This window comes from Mobula birostris, chromosome 6 (genome assembly GCF_030028105.1).
Source record: "Mobula birostris isolate sMobBir1 chromosome 6, sMobBir1.hap1, whole genome shotgun sequence".
NCBI lineage: Eukaryota > Metazoa > Chordata > Chondrichthyes > Myliobatiformes > Myliobatidae > Mobula > Mobula birostris.
Window position 1 is genome coordinate 172,405,541 of NC_092375.1, and position 19,294 is coordinate 172,424,834.

General features: G+C 40.1%; 1 protein-coding gene across 1 annotated transcript in view; it reads left to right on the forward strand.

Moving 5' to 3' along the window:
- Window positions 1-19,294, forward strand: part of gad1b (glutamate decarboxylase 1b) — a 54,904-nt gene that overhangs the window by 21,236 nt on the left and 14,374 nt on the right. Inside the window, exons 11-13 of the mRNA XM_072259656.1 lie at window positions 52-116; window positions 598-676; window positions 15,089-15,238. Of these exons, the coding sequence (XP_072115757.1) occupies window positions 52-116; window positions 598-676; window positions 15,089-15,238 (294 nt within the window). The remainder of the gene's footprint in view (window positions 1-51; window positions 117-597; window positions 677-15,088; window positions 15,239-19,294) is intronic.

The following is a 19,294-nucleotide window of genomic DNA, read 5'->3' on the forward strand; positions in this document are numbered from 1 at the left end:
TTTGCATTTCAACAATAGAGAAGCAGAAATTTTGTTTTCTTTTGATGGCAGGCTGCATGGGGAGGTGGACTACTAATGTCCAGAAAGCATCGCCATAAACTGAACGGGATTGAAAGGTAATTACGGTTCTTTCTAAGAATGTAATACCCTTACCTGATGGCAGTGCATGTGAGGAATAAAACAAAATAGTTTAATAAAATAACTCACTTCCTGCAAGTTTTATTTCATTCTTTGCATTTTCCTATCTTTATTTTTTATCTGTCCTTGTCTGGGTATCTCATTGTCCTTGTCTGTTCTGTTTTGATTTTAAGTGAAAGAATGGAATCAGTTGTGGCTACAATGTTAATAAACAACATTAAATAGTTTGTTCTTTCAAATTTAGCAAAATGGTGATACTTATTTTCATCACTTCTTTAAAATGACCCTTTTAAAATTGGGGAGTTTTAAAATCATACTGTTCTATATAATTGATAGGTACTAAACATGAATCTGATATTCTAAAGGACTAGTCACAAAAAGAGAATGGATAATATTCTCAATTTTTTAAGCATACATAATACGTGTGGAATGCACTTACATCTTGGGTTTTCTTTCTAGGGCCAATTCAGTTACTTGGAATCCCCACAAGATGATGGGAGTTTTGTTGCAGTGCTCTGCCATCCTCGTTCGAGAAAAGGTATCTTATTTGGATTTAACAGAAAAATTTGTTTCTTTCTCTAATTACAAAGTTACTATGGCACAAGAAAGAAATTCCACTTAGATTACAACGCAACTCCACACATGTACAATGCCAAATAATACACATTAATACAATTTGAGTTATATAAATTCTTTCATATTTTAATTTTGCTGGAATTTTCAAAGGATCTTCTACAATTATTCTAAAAGTAATGTTCATCTGTACATTGTTAAGGAAAAGGTGTACATTATGGTACTTTGTAAAACCGAAGTATTATTGGTGGAAATGTGCTCAAAGTGTTGTACTCTTCATCACACCACAGAAGGTAAAGAACTAGCACCAACCAAAATCTCACTGTGGTGTAATGATATGCCTTCTTTTGGAAGGTTGAAACATGCATATGTTGCTGAGGGAGTAATTCTAGTCCTACAATACAATGGCCACTTGTTCTTTTCCTCATTAATGTTCCAAACCCCCACGACCTCTTGGGTGAAAGATTTTTTTTCTTTCATTCCCATCTAATCATTTCATCAATAACTTGAAATACAAATCCCCTCTTGTGGAGGGGATCAGCCTAGTTACCCACTCTCAGTGCACTGCATAAGGACTGTTACTTTTCCATTTCAACCAGTTGCATTCACTGTTTAGACTGATATGCAGATTTTCCGAGGTAAGTCTTGTGTGGAATATCATTCAAGTTATCACCTCCTGCAAGAATGGATGGATAACAGTATGTCCTGCTCAGTGCTTCATCATAATAACAAATTTAGTGAACCCTCCAGGAAGATGGTACAATTGCTACATTTGCATTGTCCTCTGGCTATCAAGTGCAGGACCCACCTCTACTGTATGCAAACCTTCAAATTATGCATGATGACAGCAACTAAACTGGTAGCTGCAAATGTGAATCGTATTAACCAGATGCCTTCATTATTTTTCTTAATTAATGGGACATGGGCAATATTGAAAATGCCTGCTCTTAACGTGCACCCCAATGGTAAAGGTGATGGTGAGATGCTCTTTTGCAGTCTTTGTGTAGAAAATATTCTAAGTTCTTTTATGTAAGAAACTTCAAAATTTTGGCTCAATAACAAGGCAGTCAATATGATGCAAGACTTGGATGGGAATATGAGTCCATTTTTTTTGCTGGAGAAACCTTGCCTAGCTGGCCCAGTGCATTTATACACATTGTATTTCTGGTGCACCAGAGGTGTTGGTGTCAATTAGGCAGATTGTTTTCTCTAGACTATTTTAACTTTTTGAGAGTTATTATGCTTTATTCATCCATTTAAATGAAGAATATTTCATCACATTCCTGTAGCCTTGAAGGTAGTAAGTCAGTTAGTGAGATATGTGCCAGGCATACCAAGCCTGACTTAATGTAATGCTTATGTTGCTGGTCCAGTTAAGATTCTGGTAAATGACCTGACCACCACCAAAACACTAGTCCAGAATGCTGATGGTGGATGTTCAGCAATAATTTTATTGAATGATGGGGGGAGTTGGTCATTAGTCCTTATCTGGTGCACTAACCAATATTTGGCCTCTGCCTGAACATACTACACACCTTTAAACACAAGAATTCTGCAGATGCTAGAAATCCAAGGCAACACACACAAAATGCTGGAGGAACTCAGCAGGTCAGACAGCATCTATTAAAGTGAGTAAGTGGTCAACGTTCCAGGCTGAGACCCTTCATCGGGTACAAATCGTGCTGCATTTATCCAAACTGAGGAATTGGAAATGCAAGTGAATTCTGGACAGTTATCCAAGCCTCTGATCTTATAGTGGAAAGATGATCGCAACAAAGCAGCTGAAAGTACAGCCATGATTAAGCCCTGTATTAAAGGTTCCAGGAAAATGACTGCCCTCTATATCCTACAGGTATCTAGCTTCCAGGAAGCTTTCTCTTGGGTTCCTCTGAATTTACTGTATTCTTGGTCATCCTCAATAGCCTAGGCAGGTTGCAGGTTTTTGGTTTCTGATATAAAAACACTTAAAGGGCAAGGGGTTGAGAAAGCGTGGGGGTGAAAGTAAGAATTTGCATTTATGATGTCTGGACTTGAAAATCCAGAGACAGTTTGAATTAAGTAGAGATGCAGGGGGACTTTGAGACATTAGATTATTGTTTCTATTCTGCCCTCACTCCGGAGTTTTCTGTGTTTTCTTAAGCAAGACAGATAGATAACTCCAGTCCCAGTGTAGCTGTAGTTGAAGGCGGTTTTATTAATCACCAACATGTTACAGTATGCAACGAGTCGATGTAAAAAGACAGTAATTCTCACCGTTCTAACGAAAGACAGATTCAAATATTGATTGAAATTCTTTTGACTTCTAACAAGTGCTTCTAACTACTAAATGAAATATACAAATGATTATATAATGGCTGACCTAATGTCAAAGGCAAATTGCTTAACAATGTGATAATAGGTCATCAGCAACAGCTGTGAACTTACAAGCAGTGAGATCTTGTAATCAGGGATAAACAAACCACATCAGGCAAAACATAACAGTTAGGTAGGAGGATACCTTCATTTTCAGTGAGGCTATCTCTGCTGTTGGCCACAGCCTCACTAATGGCTCTCCCAATAATTGGCCATTACTATCTCCTTTGTGATCTGGTCATGCAGATGTACTTCCAGCCTTTACAATTTGCTCTTCTTTCCTTGGCTTGTGTTCCACCTGCCAGTGTAAGGAGAGTTATTTGGGCAATCTGGTTTAGATGATTTTGGAGTATTGTTGGAAGAGCTGGCAGTGTGTGTAAAATGTGTGACATTGGCGTGAAACACACAGCTGTGAGAGTAAGAGTTCGGCGACTAGAAGGGCCAAGATGGCCTGTTTCCATGCTGTAATTGTTACATGGTTATATGATAAGTATGTGTGCATGCAATGAGGCATTTTAACATTTTGTATGAGCTTCCTTTGATAAAGATAGGTGTTCAAAGTTCAAAGTAAATTTATTATCAAACTACATACATATATCTCACCATATACAGCCCTGAGATTTGTTTTCTTGCGGGCATACTCAGTAATTCCAAGAACATTGACAGAATCAATGAAGACCACACTCAACTGGCTGGTCAAGCAACCAACATGCAAACGTGCCAAACTGCAATGTAGCTGAGCAAAGGGCATTTATACTGCAAGACCTGTCAATATTATGCCATTCATCCCATCACGTTGCTCCAATATTCAATTATAGCTCGTTAATTTTCCCCCTCAATCTCATTCTTCAGCCTTGCCCCATAACCTTTGATGTCCTTACTAATCAAGAACCTGTCAATCATCACTTTAAATAAACCCAATGAATTAACCTCCACAGTGTTAAGTGGCAATAAATTCCACAGATTTGCCATCCTCTGACTAAAGAAATTTCTCCTCACCTCTGTTCTGAAGGGATATCCTTGTATTCTGAGTTTGTGCCCTCTGGTCCTAGACTCACCCACTATTGGAAACATCCTCTCCACATCCATTCTGCCTAAACCTTTCAGTATTCAGTCAGTTTCAATGATCTACCCTCATTCTTCTGAAGTGAGTACAAGTCCAAAGCCATCAAACGTTCCTCATACATTAACCCATACATTCCTGGAATCTTTCTCATAAACATTCTCTGAACTCTCTCCAAAGCCAGTGGATCCTTCCTTGGATATGGAGGTCAAAACTGCTCACAATATCCAATTGTGGTCTGACCAATGCCTTATAAAGCTATAGCATCACTTCCTTGCTTTTATATTTTAGTCCTCTCGAAATGAATGCTATCATTGCATTTGTCTTCCTTACTACCAACCCAACCTGTAAGTTAACCTTTAGGGAATCCGGCACTAAGTGTCTGGAGTCCTAGAACTTCTGATTTCTGAATTTACTCTCTGTTTAGTAAATAGCCTACACTTTTATTCCTTTGACCAAAGTAAATGACCATACACTTCCCTACACTGTATTCTATTTGCCATTTCTTTCCCCATTGTCCTAATCCATCCAAATCCATCTGCAGTTCCCCTGTTTCCTCAATGTTACCTGTCCCTCAGCCTATTTTTGGAGGGGAAATCTGCAATTTTGGTCACAAAGCCATCAATTATGTCATCCAGATCATTAGCACGTAATGTGAAAAGTAGCAGACCCAAAACCAACCCCAGGGGAACACCAATAATCTGCAGTAGCCACAAAAGGCTCCTTTTATTCTCATCCTTTGCCTCCTGCCAGTCAGTCAATCTTCTATCCATGCTAGTATCATTCTTGTTTAGCAGTGTCATGTGTGGCACTTGCCAAAGGTGTTCTGAAAATCCAAGTGAACAACATCAACTGATTCTCCTTTGTCTATTCTGCCTATTACTTCCTCAAAGAACTCCAACAGATATGTCAGGCAAAATTTCTCCTTAAGGAAACCATACTAACTTCAGTTCATTTTATCATTTGCCTCAATGTACGCCGAAACCTCATCCTTGATAATGAACTCCGACATCTTTAAGCTAACTGGCTTATAATTTCCTGTCTTTTGCCTCTCTCCCTTCTTAAAGAATGGAGTGACATTTGCAATTTTCCAGTCCTCTGAAGTCATTCCAGAATCTGGTGATTCTTGAAAGATCACCACTAATGCCTCTACAATCTCTTCAGCTACCTCCTTCAGAACTCTGAGGTGTAGTCCAGGGTTCTTATGGAGATTTATCAAGGTGACATGCCTACGTTCAGACCTTTCAGCTTCCCAAGCATCGTCTCCTTAGTCATAGTGACTACACTCACTTCGACCACATGAATCTCCCATATACCCAGCAACCTGGTGTCTTCCACAGTGAAAAGTGACACAAAATACTTATTCAGTTCATCCATTTCTTTGTTCCCCATTACTGCCAGTGTCATTTTCCAGCAGTCTGATGTCATCTTGCCTCTTTTTATATATCTGAAAAAATATTTGGTATCCTCTTTTATGTTATTAGATAGCTTAATTTCATATTTAATCATTTCCCTCGTTATTGCTTTTTTAATTGCCTTCAGCTGGCTTTTCAATGCTTTCCAATCCTCTAGCTTTCCACTATGTTTGCTATATTTTATGCCCCCTATTTTGGTTTTATGCTGATTTTGACTTCCCTTGTCAGCCTCAGTTAACCCATTCTACATTTAGAACACTTCTTCTTTGTGATGAACCACTCCTGTATCTTTAGAATTACTCCCAGAAACTCCAGCCATTGCTGTTCTACAGTCATCTCTACTAGTGTCCCCTTCCAATCTGCTTCAACTGAGCAGTATCTGAGGCTAATAGAACAGTTGCTGTGATATGACATTTGAAAACGCATTCACTGACCTTGACAACTCATTATGTCATTGAACTTTCTGTAGCACAACATCCAAGTCCTTTCAGTTTCCATTGCCTTTGCAATAACCTACAACAAGTGTCTCTGAGAAGATTATTTAATCTGATTCACTTAGGAACCTCACAGATCCATATTGCATTCATATAGGAATCATTGAAGAAGATGCCGTTCTGGATCTGTTGCCAATTAATTTAGTATGATATTCAGTGCTTGCAACGCTGTGTGTCCGACAGAGTGATCAGCAGTACTGGGGCTCCACAGGGGACTGTCTTGTCTCCCTTTCTCTTCATCATTTACACCTCAGACTTCAACTACTGCACAGAGTCTTGTCATCTTCAGAAGTTTTCGGATGACTCGGCCATAGTTGGATGCATCAGCAAGAGAGATGAGGTTGAGTACAGGGCTACGGTAGGAAACTTTGTCCATAGTGTGAGCAGAATTTTCTGCAGCTTAATGTGAAAAAGACTAAGGAGCTGGTGGTAGACCTGATGAGAGCTAAGGTACCGGTGACCCCTGTTTCCATCCAGGGGGTCAGTGTGGACATGGTGGAGGATTACAAATACCTGGGGATACGAATTGACAATAAACTGGACTGGTCTAAGAACACTGAGGCTGTCTACAAGAAGAGTCTGAGCCGTCTCTATTTCCTGAGGAGACTGAGGTCCTTTAACATCTGCCGGACGATGCTGAGGATGTTCTACGAGTCTGTCGTGGCCAGTGCTATCATGTTTGCTGTTGTGTGCTGAGGCAGGAGGCTGAGAGTAGCAGACACCAACAGAATCAACAAACTCATTCGTAAGGCCAGTGATGTTGTAGGGATGGATCTGGACTCCCTCACAGTGGTGTCTGAAAAGAGGATGCTGTCTAAGTTGCATGCCATCTTGGTCAATGTCTCCCATCCACGACATAATGTACTGGGTGGGCACAGGAGTACATTCAGCCAGAGACCCATTCCTCCGAGATGCAGCACAGAGCATCATAGGAAGTCATTCCTGCCTGTGGCCATCAAACTTTACAACTCCTCCCTTGGAGGGTCAGACACCCTGAGCCGATAGGCTGGTCCTGGACTTATTTCATAATTTACTGGTGTAATTTACATATTACTATTTAACTATTATGGTTCTATCACTATTTATTATTTATGGTGCAACTGTAACGAAAACCAATTTCCCTGGGATCAATAAAGTATGACTATGACTATGAAAACCCATGGGCAGTCTGGGAGCAGCTATTAGTATGATGTACAACAAACGCCTTTGCTGTTCGCGGTAAAATCTGAGCCATTAGGGCAAATCTTTCTGACTGACATTAGTAAATTATGATTAGAACTGCCAACTTTATTTGAGTGTTTGCAGCTGAATGGAGAACTCCCAAGTTTTACTTACTGACAGGTGCCAGTCTGATTGAGGTTCTGGGGGCCCAGCAAAAATTCCTTTCTCTATTTTGAGGTGTTGTGAGCCAATGATTCCCATGAGTCAGTGGGATGGTACATCACATGTTCAAGAAAGCTTTGAGAATATCCTTGATTCACTGCCTCTGTCCATCTGGTTTTCTTTTTTCATTACAAAACATAGAGCGCTTGCTTTAGGAATCTTCTCTCAGTAATATGGGCATCAAGGTACACCTATCAGAACTCCCAAAACTGCCCAATGCATCACCGACAGCTGGCCTACCTGCCATCAAGGACAGATATACAGAAAGGTGCTGAAAAAAGTCCAGCAATATCATGAGGAATCTCACCCATCCTGTTAATTTGCCCCAGTTCCATCAGGATGGAGGCTACTCTCTTTAAGAAGGGAGAAAGACTAAAGAAAGGAAATTATAGGCCTATTAGCCTGACGTCAGTGGTTGGAAAAGTGTTGGAGTCTGTTACTAAGGATGAGAATTTGGGGTACTTGGAGACTAAGTCAAAGTCAGCATAGTTTCTGAAAAGGGAAATCTCACCTGATAAATCTGTTTTTCACGGAGCTTTTCGAGGAAGTAACAAGCACGGTGGACAGTGGATGTCATTTACTTGATTTTCAGAAGGCATTTGATAAGGTGCCACACATGAGATTACTTAACAAGATAAAATCCCATGGCGTTACAGGAAAGATACTGGCATGGATAGAGAAATGGCTGACAAGCAGAAGGCCCTGAGTGGAAATAAATGGGGCCTTTTCTGGTTGGCTGCCATTGACTAGTGGTGTTCCTCAGGAGTCAGTTTTGGGACCGCTGCTTTTCATATTGTTTGTCAATAGTTTGGATAATGGAATGGATGGCTTTGTGGCAAAGTTTGCAGATGATACAAAGATAGGTGGGGGGGGGGGGCAAGGTAGTGCTGAGGAAGCAATGTGATTGCAGCAGGACTTGGCCAACTTGGAAGAATGGACAAAAATGTGACAGATAGGATACAGTGAAATGTATGATAATACAGTTTGTTAAAAGAAACAATAGTGTGGGTTGTTATCTAAATGGAGAGAAAGTTCAAACATCAGATGTGCAGAGAGACTTGGGAGTCCTCATGCAAGACTCCCAGAAGGTTTATTTACATGTTGGGTCTGTGTAAAGACAAATGCAATGTTGGCATTTATTTCAAAGGGTATAGAATATAAAAGCAAGGAGATAATGCTGAGGCTTTAAAAGACAATAGGCAGGCTGCACTTAAAGTATTGTCAACAGTTTGGGGTCCCATATCTCAGAAAGGATGTGTTGTCATTGGAGAGAGTCCAGAGGAGGTTCACGAGGATGATTCCAGGAAAGAAGGGGTTAACATATGAGGAGCATTTGGAAGCTTTGCACCTGTACTCACTGGAATTTAGAAGAATATGGGAAGATGCCATTGAAACCTACTGCATTTTGAAAGCACTGGATAAGGTGGATGTGGAGAGGATGTTTCCTATGGTGGGTGTATCCTGAACTGGAGGGCACAGCCTCAAAACTGAGGGCTGACCTTTTACAAAAGAGGTAAGGAGGAAGTTTTTAGCCAGAGAGTAGTGAATCTGTGGTATGCTCTGCCATAGACTGCAGTGGAGGCCAAGTCCATGGGTATATTTAAAGGGGAAGTTGATAGTTTCCTGATTGGTGAGGGCATCAGAGAATACGATGAGAAGACAGGTGTATTTGGTTGAGTGGGATCAGCCATGATGGAATGATGGAACAGACTCAATGGGCTGAATGGCCTAATTCTGCTCCTATGTCTTATGGTCTACAAAGCATCCATGCCAGGACCACCAGACTCAAAAGCAGTTACTTTCCCCAAGCAATAAGGCTGCTCAACACCTCCACGCACTAACCCACCCCTCCACACTCCCCACCACCACTACTTTATCATTTCTTGTCAGAGTCACATTATGTACAGACACACCTGTACCTAGCATTACTTTATGAACATACGATCTATGTATACAAGTTATCTTATGTACCGTATTTATATTTATTGTGTTCTTTATATTATTGTGTCTTTTGTGCTGCATCAGGTCTAGAGTAACAATTTTTTCATTCTTCTTTACACTTGTGTATTGAAAATGATAATGAACGATCTTGAATCTTGTATCTGAGAGTAATCACAATCTTGACACTGGGGGTGTTGGTTTAGGATAAGGCAGATATGTTGGTTCACTTAAGCTGCCAATGGATTTGGTATAGACAGCATTGTGCAGTCTACCTCTCTCTTGTGCTTTAAGATGCCCGCTGTAGGTGAGCCAAGTCTCTGGAGCATAGGAGGGATCGAATCATTGCTGTCATGTGAACCATGAGTTTTGTGTTATAGAGATTTTGAACTTCAATGCTATTTTCCTCAAACAGGTTAAGGTTCACTGATGACAGTTGTGAATTGTATCCGTTTTCTGCCATTGCTAAAAGATTGTTCCCAATATGAAGAAAACAAGTCAAATATGATTTGGTTTTCTGTAATATGGAGATGAACTTCTGTGGGCAGCCAACTCTAAGAAGCATGAGTGACACAAAGACTTTTTTAAAAAAAAAAGTCTATGTGTAGTTGTTTATGCTGCTCCCTCCATTTTTCTTGAAGATATTACATTGTGAAGATTATGTTCACTGTGCTTTCAGAAATATGAAATTTGTACAGCATTTTGGGAAGCAGCTGTTTGGCCATTAGGAGTCAATTGAGGGGATATTTCTGAATTAATTTTCCTGTGGCAACAGAAGGGAAGTCACCCTGTGGTTATCACAACTGAGTTTATATTTTTAAGCATTTGCATCTAATTAAGTTTCTAAAAGTCTCTCACTATCAGAGATATTAAATAATTTAAAGTTGTTAAATTACCACCCAGCTTTAATGAGATACATTTTCTTCTCATTCCTGCTGCAGGGTCTTGACACAAAATGTCTACTTATACTTTTAGTCTCCACAGATACTGCTTGACTTACTAAGTTCTTTCCGCATTCTGTTTACATGGAACATAGAACATAGAATAGTACAGCACAGTACAGGCCCTTCGGCCCACAATGTTGTGCCAACCCTCAAACCCTGCCTCCCATATAAGCCCCCACCTTAGATTCCTCCATATACCTGTCTAGTAGTCTCTTAAACTTCACTAGTGTATCTGCCTCCACCACTGACTCAGGCAGTGCATTCCACGCACCAACCACTCTCTGAGTAAAAAACCTTCCTCTAATATCCCCCTTGAACTTCCCACCCCTTACCTTAAAGCCATGTCCTCTTGTAATGAGCAGTGGTGCCCTGGGGAAGAGGCGCTGGCTATCCACTCTATCTATTCCTCTTATTATCTTGTACACCTCTATCATGTCTCCTCTCATCCTCCTTCTCTCCAAAGAGTAAAGCCCTAGCTCCCTTAATCTCTGATCATAATGCATACTTTCTAAACCAGGCAGCATCCTAGTAAATCTCCTCTGTACCCTTTCCAATGCTTCCACATCCTTCCTATAGTGTTTATTTTCTAGATTCCAGCATCTGCAGTCTCTTTTGTCTTTGATGAGACAAACCTCTGCACCCAGCTTTTTCTCCCATACTTTGAGATAGAATCTCAAAGTTATGCTTTCTGATGTTTGCTGAATACTTACTGCAGCTTGCTGTCAGCAAAATTAGCACTCTCCATTTGGGCAGTGACTGTAGGTAGAGGTGATGCTGGGCAGTGAATGGATCCAGCAAAATATTTGCTATGTCAAAGTATAAGGTTGCACTATGGTGGAGGCACAAAAGACACAATAGTCAACTCAACTTGTAGCTGTTGTTATGAAGTACCGGAATTCATACCTTTCGTGTCAATGCAACTCAGATACAGATACACATCAATGTGATAGTGACAGGACTGCAAAAACTGCTAAAAGCAAATTATTGCAAATGCTCAAAATATAAAGTGATGGAAATACTCTGCAAGTCAAATAGCATCTGTTGAGAAAAATTAAGTCAGTACTTTAGGTTGATAATCTTTCATCAGAACTGGGAAAAGTAGACATAAGGCAAAGGTGTAACAAAAGGGACTGAAGAAATTAAATGAAAGACTGTGGAAAGCAAAGCAAAAATAGGAACAAAAATGCAGATTATAGACTATTGTAGAAGCCAAATCATTATCAAAAAACATCTTTAGAAAATTAGCTGCTGAAGCCTAAAATGAAAATACAAAATGTAACCTGAATTTTGTTGAATTCATTTCTGTCCAAAAGTAATGTATACAGTCATGCTATTCCAATGAACCTGCTGAAACAGAATACTGAAGTAGAAATGGGAGTGTGACCTAGAATTAAAATGGCAACAGACTAAAAGTTTTTTCTCAACAGAAATGTTCTGTGTCACCTAATCAGTGTTTGGTCTGTCTGTCACAAAATGTATCACACTGAAAACAGTGAAAGCAATGTATTTAAAAATGTGTATCCGTATTCCACATCAAAAGAGTACTTGGGCTGTGAATGGTGAAAAAGGAAGAGATTTAAGAGTACATTATGTACCGGAATTTCACAGAAATTGCCTTGGGAAGGGAAGTATTTCTTGGTGATGCAAGGGGAAAACAGTATTGTGGAGAACAATTCCTCTGCAATCAAGATGTATTTGGTGCTTGTGTCACACTGCCACTGTTAGAAATGACAGTGGAATGATCCATTGATGCAGAAGACAAAGATGAGGGGAACCCTGTAAAGTTTTTGGGAGGAAAGGCAGAAGTTTTGAGAAAGACCGTGAGAAATAGAAGGCCATGACAGTGGACCTTCTACCATGGGGGGGAATACTCAGTTTAAAAAAAGGAAATATTAATCTAAATAGTGGCATCATCTGGACAAATATGATAGGATACAATATTTGTGCAGAGTTAGGTCTTAATCTCTAAAGAGTTTCATTGCAGATAAACTATTAGCTACGAGGAATATGAATAAATGTGTAGTTTAATCACATACTTTTTGCAAATTGTCTCTGAAACTTTCCGATAAAGATTTGTCCAGTTAGTTCCAACCCCTTAATGTGGCAGAAGTTTTAATGTATTGCAATTAAAGCAAATATTATTCAGTAGTTTGGGTACCATCTGTGGAGAGAGAAACAGCCAATGTCTTTACATCAGATCTGTTTTCTGTCCTTGCCATTTTATGCTTTTTCTTAATTACATGTACTAAATATCTGAATGACACAGTATATAACATATAGGTTGGGTTTAAAAAAAAGTTATGAGAGGAACTAGATCAAAAACCTGGACACTTCACCCATATTGTTGAACTAGCTACTCAAGGCAGAGATAGGAGAAGCTTTAGGTATTAAGGTAATTAAGGGATTTGCGATTAGTGCAGGAAAGTGGCAATGAGACATGATCTCATCAAATGGCAGAGCACATTAGTAGGGCTGAATGCACTGCTCCAGCTTCCATTTCTTGTGTTCCTATTTTTTTTAATATTAGGGGAAAGGCTCCACCCAAATTTCTCTGTTTCACTGATGAGCTGCAAGAAAAAAATTATAAGTGGAATGGCAACTTTTGAGCCCTTTGATGCTCTTAAGAGCAAGTTTTAATAAATTGAGACAACAGCATTGGAATTGCTTGACTAAACTTAACAAATGGAGTTATTAAAGCTGTTAAAACCCAATTAAGGTCTAAATTGGAAGTATCAAGCCACAGAAGCAGTATTACCAATGGGAATAAAAACGGGCTATTAAGGCCAGTATTACAGTAATTGTACTGAAAAGTGCAGAAAATATATTTTTGATAGTGCTGAAACAGATGGTTGAACAAAATGCATTTCCACAAATAAATGAACAACTTACAGGGTTGAATGCCTTAGTATGACCTGAGAAAAGAAATTCAGACAAAGACGTTTCATCCTTAAACTGCCATTAAATGATAAATCTATTATTCCCCAGTGGAAATATGACCAGAAGTACCAGACAAATATGTCACCATATTATTATTAGTTGCAAATGCTAGGAATCTATCACGTAATCCATTACCTATCATTTTGCATCTCAAGGATGCTAAGAATGGCATCCATTTGCATTACTTTGGATTACAGTTGGCTTCAAGAGTATTTTTAAAATTATACCAACTCTGCCTGGTACAGAAACAGTAACAGTTATGAGCTGAAAACATACTTTAATTTTTGGCACTTCAGCTGGTTCTGTCATTCCACCAAAATTCTCCCCTTTTTTGTGAAATCATCCAACTACTTGCAGCCTGTCAATTTTATTCAAGTGACTTAAGTGAATTATTGGACGATGACAGAAGAAATTGGTTCCAGCCAACAAAAATTATATACAATAATTTCCAGAAAACATATTCATCTGCATCCTTAAATGTGGTAGATTTTCATCACTCCAATTAACCATTGTGCATTGAGACAAGGGAGTATGACAACAGTGATTTTTTTTGGGAAAATGTGTTGAAATGTGGGAACAGATATTGTAGTTTTCTGCTGAAATAATATTGTTAGGAATTGAAACTCTCTTGGATTTTCTAAAAGTAGAAACCCCCTTGGAACTTTAAAAACCTCCAACAACTTGTGTCTAAGCACAGTGCTTGCTTTTTACCATTTGAAAAGTAAAAATGCAAAGTTAAAGCCAAGCATGGTAGCAAAATGCAAATGCCCAGTTGTCTTGCACTCACTGCAGAGGATCTGCAAGGCAGAACCATCTGGCTGAACCCAACAAGTGAAACTCTGCTCTGTGATAGGATGTGATGTAACTGGGAGATAACTTTGATTGGAACAAGTCCTGTCCCAAATCTTTGCCAAAATTTTCTTCTTTGCCAAAGGCTCTTTTTTTTTCTCTGACTCCAGTTTTACCTCGCTTGTCAATAGCTTTCAAAGTTTAACTTTCTACCCGTTCAGATGAGGACACCAGATGTATCTTCACATTTATTAGGACGACAGAGGACATGGGTGAATTATTGGAATTTTTTTGCCAGGACATAAGTACAACAGCTGGCCAGTTTACTCAGCACCTTCAAAAATAATAAACCTGGATCTACTGCTTTCTCACTTAAGCCTTTTTGACATAGCTTACATCATTTTCTTTGAAATCTACAAACATACAATCTGAGTTTGTCTTACCTTTGGTATATGGAGAAAATTCAACAGTTCAGTCTCTTATCATCATTTTATTGTATCCTATATGTTTCAATAGCTTAATTTCCCCCGGCTTGCTTTGTATTTTAGTGGTTACCCATTGCCTTATTTATGGGTTTAATACAGTCTCTTTTTGTTTTGTATTTTATTAATGTTTGCTGCTTTGGTCTGGTAAAGCGATATTAAAATGGAGAGGTTTCTTGTTCACAAGGAAGTTCTCAACATTGGCCTTATTTGTTTCTACATTTCTCTGAATAGTTGGCCTCTGGAAGGCTGTGTACAATAACAGACAAGGGAGAAGTAAAGATGAACAAATAAAATGGAGGTAATTAAATTATTGGAAAGGACCTGCAGTGGATGTGTCTATAAAATAGATGTCAACTGTTTCTTTTGTCTCTTTTCTATCTTAGTATTCTTAAGACTTTTGATGTTTTGCCTTGTTTGAATGATTTTCTTCACTTTGAATTTTAACTTCCCCATCTTCTTTCATCCTGCTTAGACAAGAACAAATATCTATATTTGCAAACAAGTATAAATGTACATTTTGATTTTTTAACTATTAGGGAACTAACAGTGTAAATCAACAGTTATGCTTTGCTCGCAGGGTATCCTCCAAGGCTGCAATCAGATGTGTGCAGGATATCTATTCCAGCAAGACAAACAGTACGATGTATCCTATGACACGGGAGATAAAGCAATACAATGTGGTCGTCATGTGGACATTTTCAAATTTTGGCTGATGTGGAAGGCTAAGGTATGGAAATTTCTAAACTTGCAACGTGACACAGTATGTTGCAGCACGTCCTCGTGCGATTTACATTGATGATTTGTTTCTCGGTGCTAAAGTTTAAAAATGCAACAAATAACGATCGGATCGGTAGGAGACATTTAACTGACAACCGCAGAAAACCCGAGCAGGAATTCCGCAAGTTATGATGTGGAACTGATATACTTCGTGAGACTTGACCGGTCCGGATTCCTATCCCCCAAATTTGAGATGGAGGAGTTGACAGATTTTCAAAGGTTAAATGCCCCATTATCCAGCATGTGCCGGACTTGCCATCAGCTGATTAATCATTTGTGCCAATCAATGCCAGACAATCTGTCAGCCCAGAGGCTCCTCAGCTCTACCCAGATGTCAGTCCGACTGTACCGTCAATTATACAACTTTTGTGCATACAAACCTATTAACTTGCTAGTCTGTTATATTAGTGTAACTGTCTCTACAGCGCAGTCCATCAAGTTGTAGTAAATCGACTTCACAACCAGTCAATTAAACACGTTTTAAATGCGGATTGTGATCATCAGTTCTTCAGTCTAAACTATCTCCCAGGCCTACGCCCGGGCGTTTCCTCATTCCTGCCTCTCCCTGGACCCCGAGCTCCCTCAATCCTGCCCCCTCTCTAGACCAGGGAGCTCCTCCGCGCTGTCGGTATGCTGCTCGGAACTTCCGGCTACTGGAATGTGCCGGTTAGTGATGCGGGAAATAACCAGGTTTTGGAGAATATCGGAAACTTTAATGATAAAGAAGATTGTCTGAGGGTCGAGTAGTGTATGGCTTAGAATGGGGCTGTAGGGTAGGGAGGTTGGTGCAATTTGAAAGGATGCTGATTGATCAAAGTAAGGATCTTAAATAATCTCAGTGCAAGCGGCATGATTAAACCCTTCCCTGGACTGTCCAATAATTGGCAACCTGGTGGGACCTGATCAGACAGGGGCATTGCCCAAGTGACCGCAAGATCCTGTGCGCGACTGATGTGCATATCAAGGAAAAAGCACAGAGGTGTGCCGCTGTGTGAATGGCTTCCGTCAGTTCCAAAGATACGTAAACCAACTCAACAATGATGGTTTTTACAATTCACTCCCAGCGAAATTGATGGTTTAAGTAATAAAGGGCGTCATATGGTTCAATTTATAGGCCGATATCTGGTTCGTTTTATATGTACAAATATTTTCTAATTAAAATGCCTTCATCACCTTACTTATAGGGTGATGCTTTTTCGAGCAAAAAAAAATCACGCAGAATATTCTCGAAAATAACCTCTCTCAATTTTGCTGTCGTTCCTGACTGAGGTTGCCTTGGTTACAAATGTGGTTTCTTTTAGCACTGTACAAAACACCGGAAAATTGTGTTGAAATTGACTGATTGTATAAGTAAGTGTCGTGACAGTGAAGCTAGAATGCATCATGTGTAGGATGCATATTCAAAATCTAATTGCTCATGAATTGTTACTATGGATCTTTTCCCATCAAAGATTATTGCAGAAAATAAAAGTTTGTGGCATAGGTGTTAACATCAACATGGATCTTATTATTAACGGGCTGGCTGTCCTTTTCTGACTCTGAATTCAAATGTTCATATGTTCAGAGTACTGTGCAAAAGCCTTAGGCACATATATACTGTATAGTTAGGGTGCTTGAGACTTCTGCACGTTGTTAAGATGGAGCAAAGAGCAAGTTTGTAAATCTGGCAGGAGCAAAGGATGTTGTGAATGGTGAGGGTGGTATGCAGCTCCAGGAGAGCTGTGGGACAGGTGGCAGAGAAGGAGTGCCAGGGGCAGGGGGTTGGTGCGGGTGCTGACACGCCCAGCTCTGAGACACCAGGCAAGGTCCTTTGATTCCAAACAATTGGTTTATTGGTTATTACAAAATGTCCCTATGGTGCTTCCTGCTCTCCCACAATAGGAAAAATGCTCTCCATATCCACTCTTTCTAGGTCTTTCAATATTTGATAGGTTTCAGGGAGAACCCCCCCCCCCCCCCCGCATTCTTCCAAACTCCAACGATTATGGGTCCAGAGCCATCATACATTAACTCTTCCATTTCTGGGGTCATTCTCATGAAACTCCTCTGGACCCTCTCCAATGCCAGCACAACCTTTCTTAGAAAAGGGGCCCAAAACTCTTCACTGTTCTCTAAGTGGCATCTGATCAATGCCTTATAAAGCCTCTGCATTACATCCTTGTATTTATTTTCTAGTCCTTTCAAAATGAATGCTAACATTGCATTTGTCTTCCTCAACCTTTGAGTCTTTGCATCTCTGATTTTTGAATTGTGTCCTCGTTTAGGAAATAGTCTATGCCTTTATTCCTTCTACTAAAGTGCATGACCATACACTTCCCTACACTATATTTCACCTGCCGCTTCTTTCCCTATTCTCCAAATCTGTCTAAGCCCTTCTGCAGACTCTCCCCTATTTCTACTGCTCTCTTCTCCTTTCCCTAAGAACTGATTCTGGCAGTACCCTGATAGTCACTGTCTATCCACAAGAAGGAAGCATTTCAAAGTTCAAAGTGCATTTATCATCAAAGTATGTATCCAATATACAACCCTGAGATTTGTCTACTTCACAGACAGTCACAAAATAAAGAAAACCTTGGAAGCACTTTATCTATTATAAACCCATGGAATCTCACAGCTATGTGAATTATACCTCTTTCTACCCTGTTATTTGTAAATTATGCCTCTTTCTACCCTGTTATTTCTCCTCTTCTCTCAATTCCTCCAACTCCATCGTATCTGCTGTCAAGATGAAGCTTTTCATTCCAGAACAAAAGAGATGTCCCCCTCCTTCAAAGAAGGGGGCTTCCCTTCCTCCACCATCAATGCTGCTTCTGTTCTATTTTGTGCATGTCTGCCCTCACCCCATCCTCCTGCTATCCCACCAGGGATAGAGTTCCTCTTGTTCTCACCTACCACCCCACCACCTCCACATCCAGCAAATAATTCTCCGTAACTGCCACCACCTCCAGCAGGATTGCACTACCAAGCACATCTTTCCCTCCCCCCCCCCCCACTTTCTGCTTTCACAGGGATGCGTCCCTCCCCACTGATCTCTTCTCTAGCTCTTATCCTTGCAAGTGGAACAAGTGCAACACCTGCCCCCACATTTCCTCCCTCACTACAATTCAGGGCACCGAACAGTCTTTCCAGTTGAGGTGACACTTCACCTGCGAGTCTGGTAGGGGTCATCTACTTTATCCAGTGCTCCCAGTGTGACCTCCTGTATATTGGTGAGACCCGATGCAGATTGGGAACACCCCCCCCCCCTTTCATTCTCATTTCCCTCTCACCTTATCCCCTTACCAGCCCATCACCTCTCTCCCTCAGGTGCTCCTCTCCTTTTATTTTCTTCCATGTCCTTCTGTCTTCTTCTATCACACTCCCCATTCTCCAGCCCTGTATCCCTTTCACCAATCAACTTCCCAGCTCTTTACTTCATCCCTCCCCCCCCCCCACCCCACTTTCTTACTCTGAATCCTCATCTTTTTTCCTCCAGTCCTGATGAAGGGTCTCGGCCCAAAACGTCAACTATACTCTTTTCCATAGATGCTGCCTGGCCTGCTGAGTTCCTCCAGCATTTTGTGTGTATTGCTTGGATTTTCAGCATCTGCAGATAATCTCTTGTTTGTCACTGAACCCATTTATCCTTAACTTTTTTTAAAAAATCTGTTAATCCAGCTCTCAAGCATGTAGTATCTTACTCCTCATTCCTTGTTCATCAGTGGGGCTGTTTGGGATTTTATCTAATGCCTTCTGAAAATCTGAATACATCATGTCCATTGATTTCACCTAATATGCTCTGTATCCTCAAAGAATGCTGATAGTTGAACCAAATATGATTTTCCATTCAGATATCCACCTTTCCATGTGCTATCATTTTACTTTTTTAATATCTTGATATCACATCCTTTTAATAAAGATCCCAGTATTTTTTCTAGTATCGATGTAAACAATTTCCCATTTTCTCTCTCCCCCTTTCTTAAGTAATGAGTCACATTTGCTACCCCCAATTCTGCAGGAATCATTC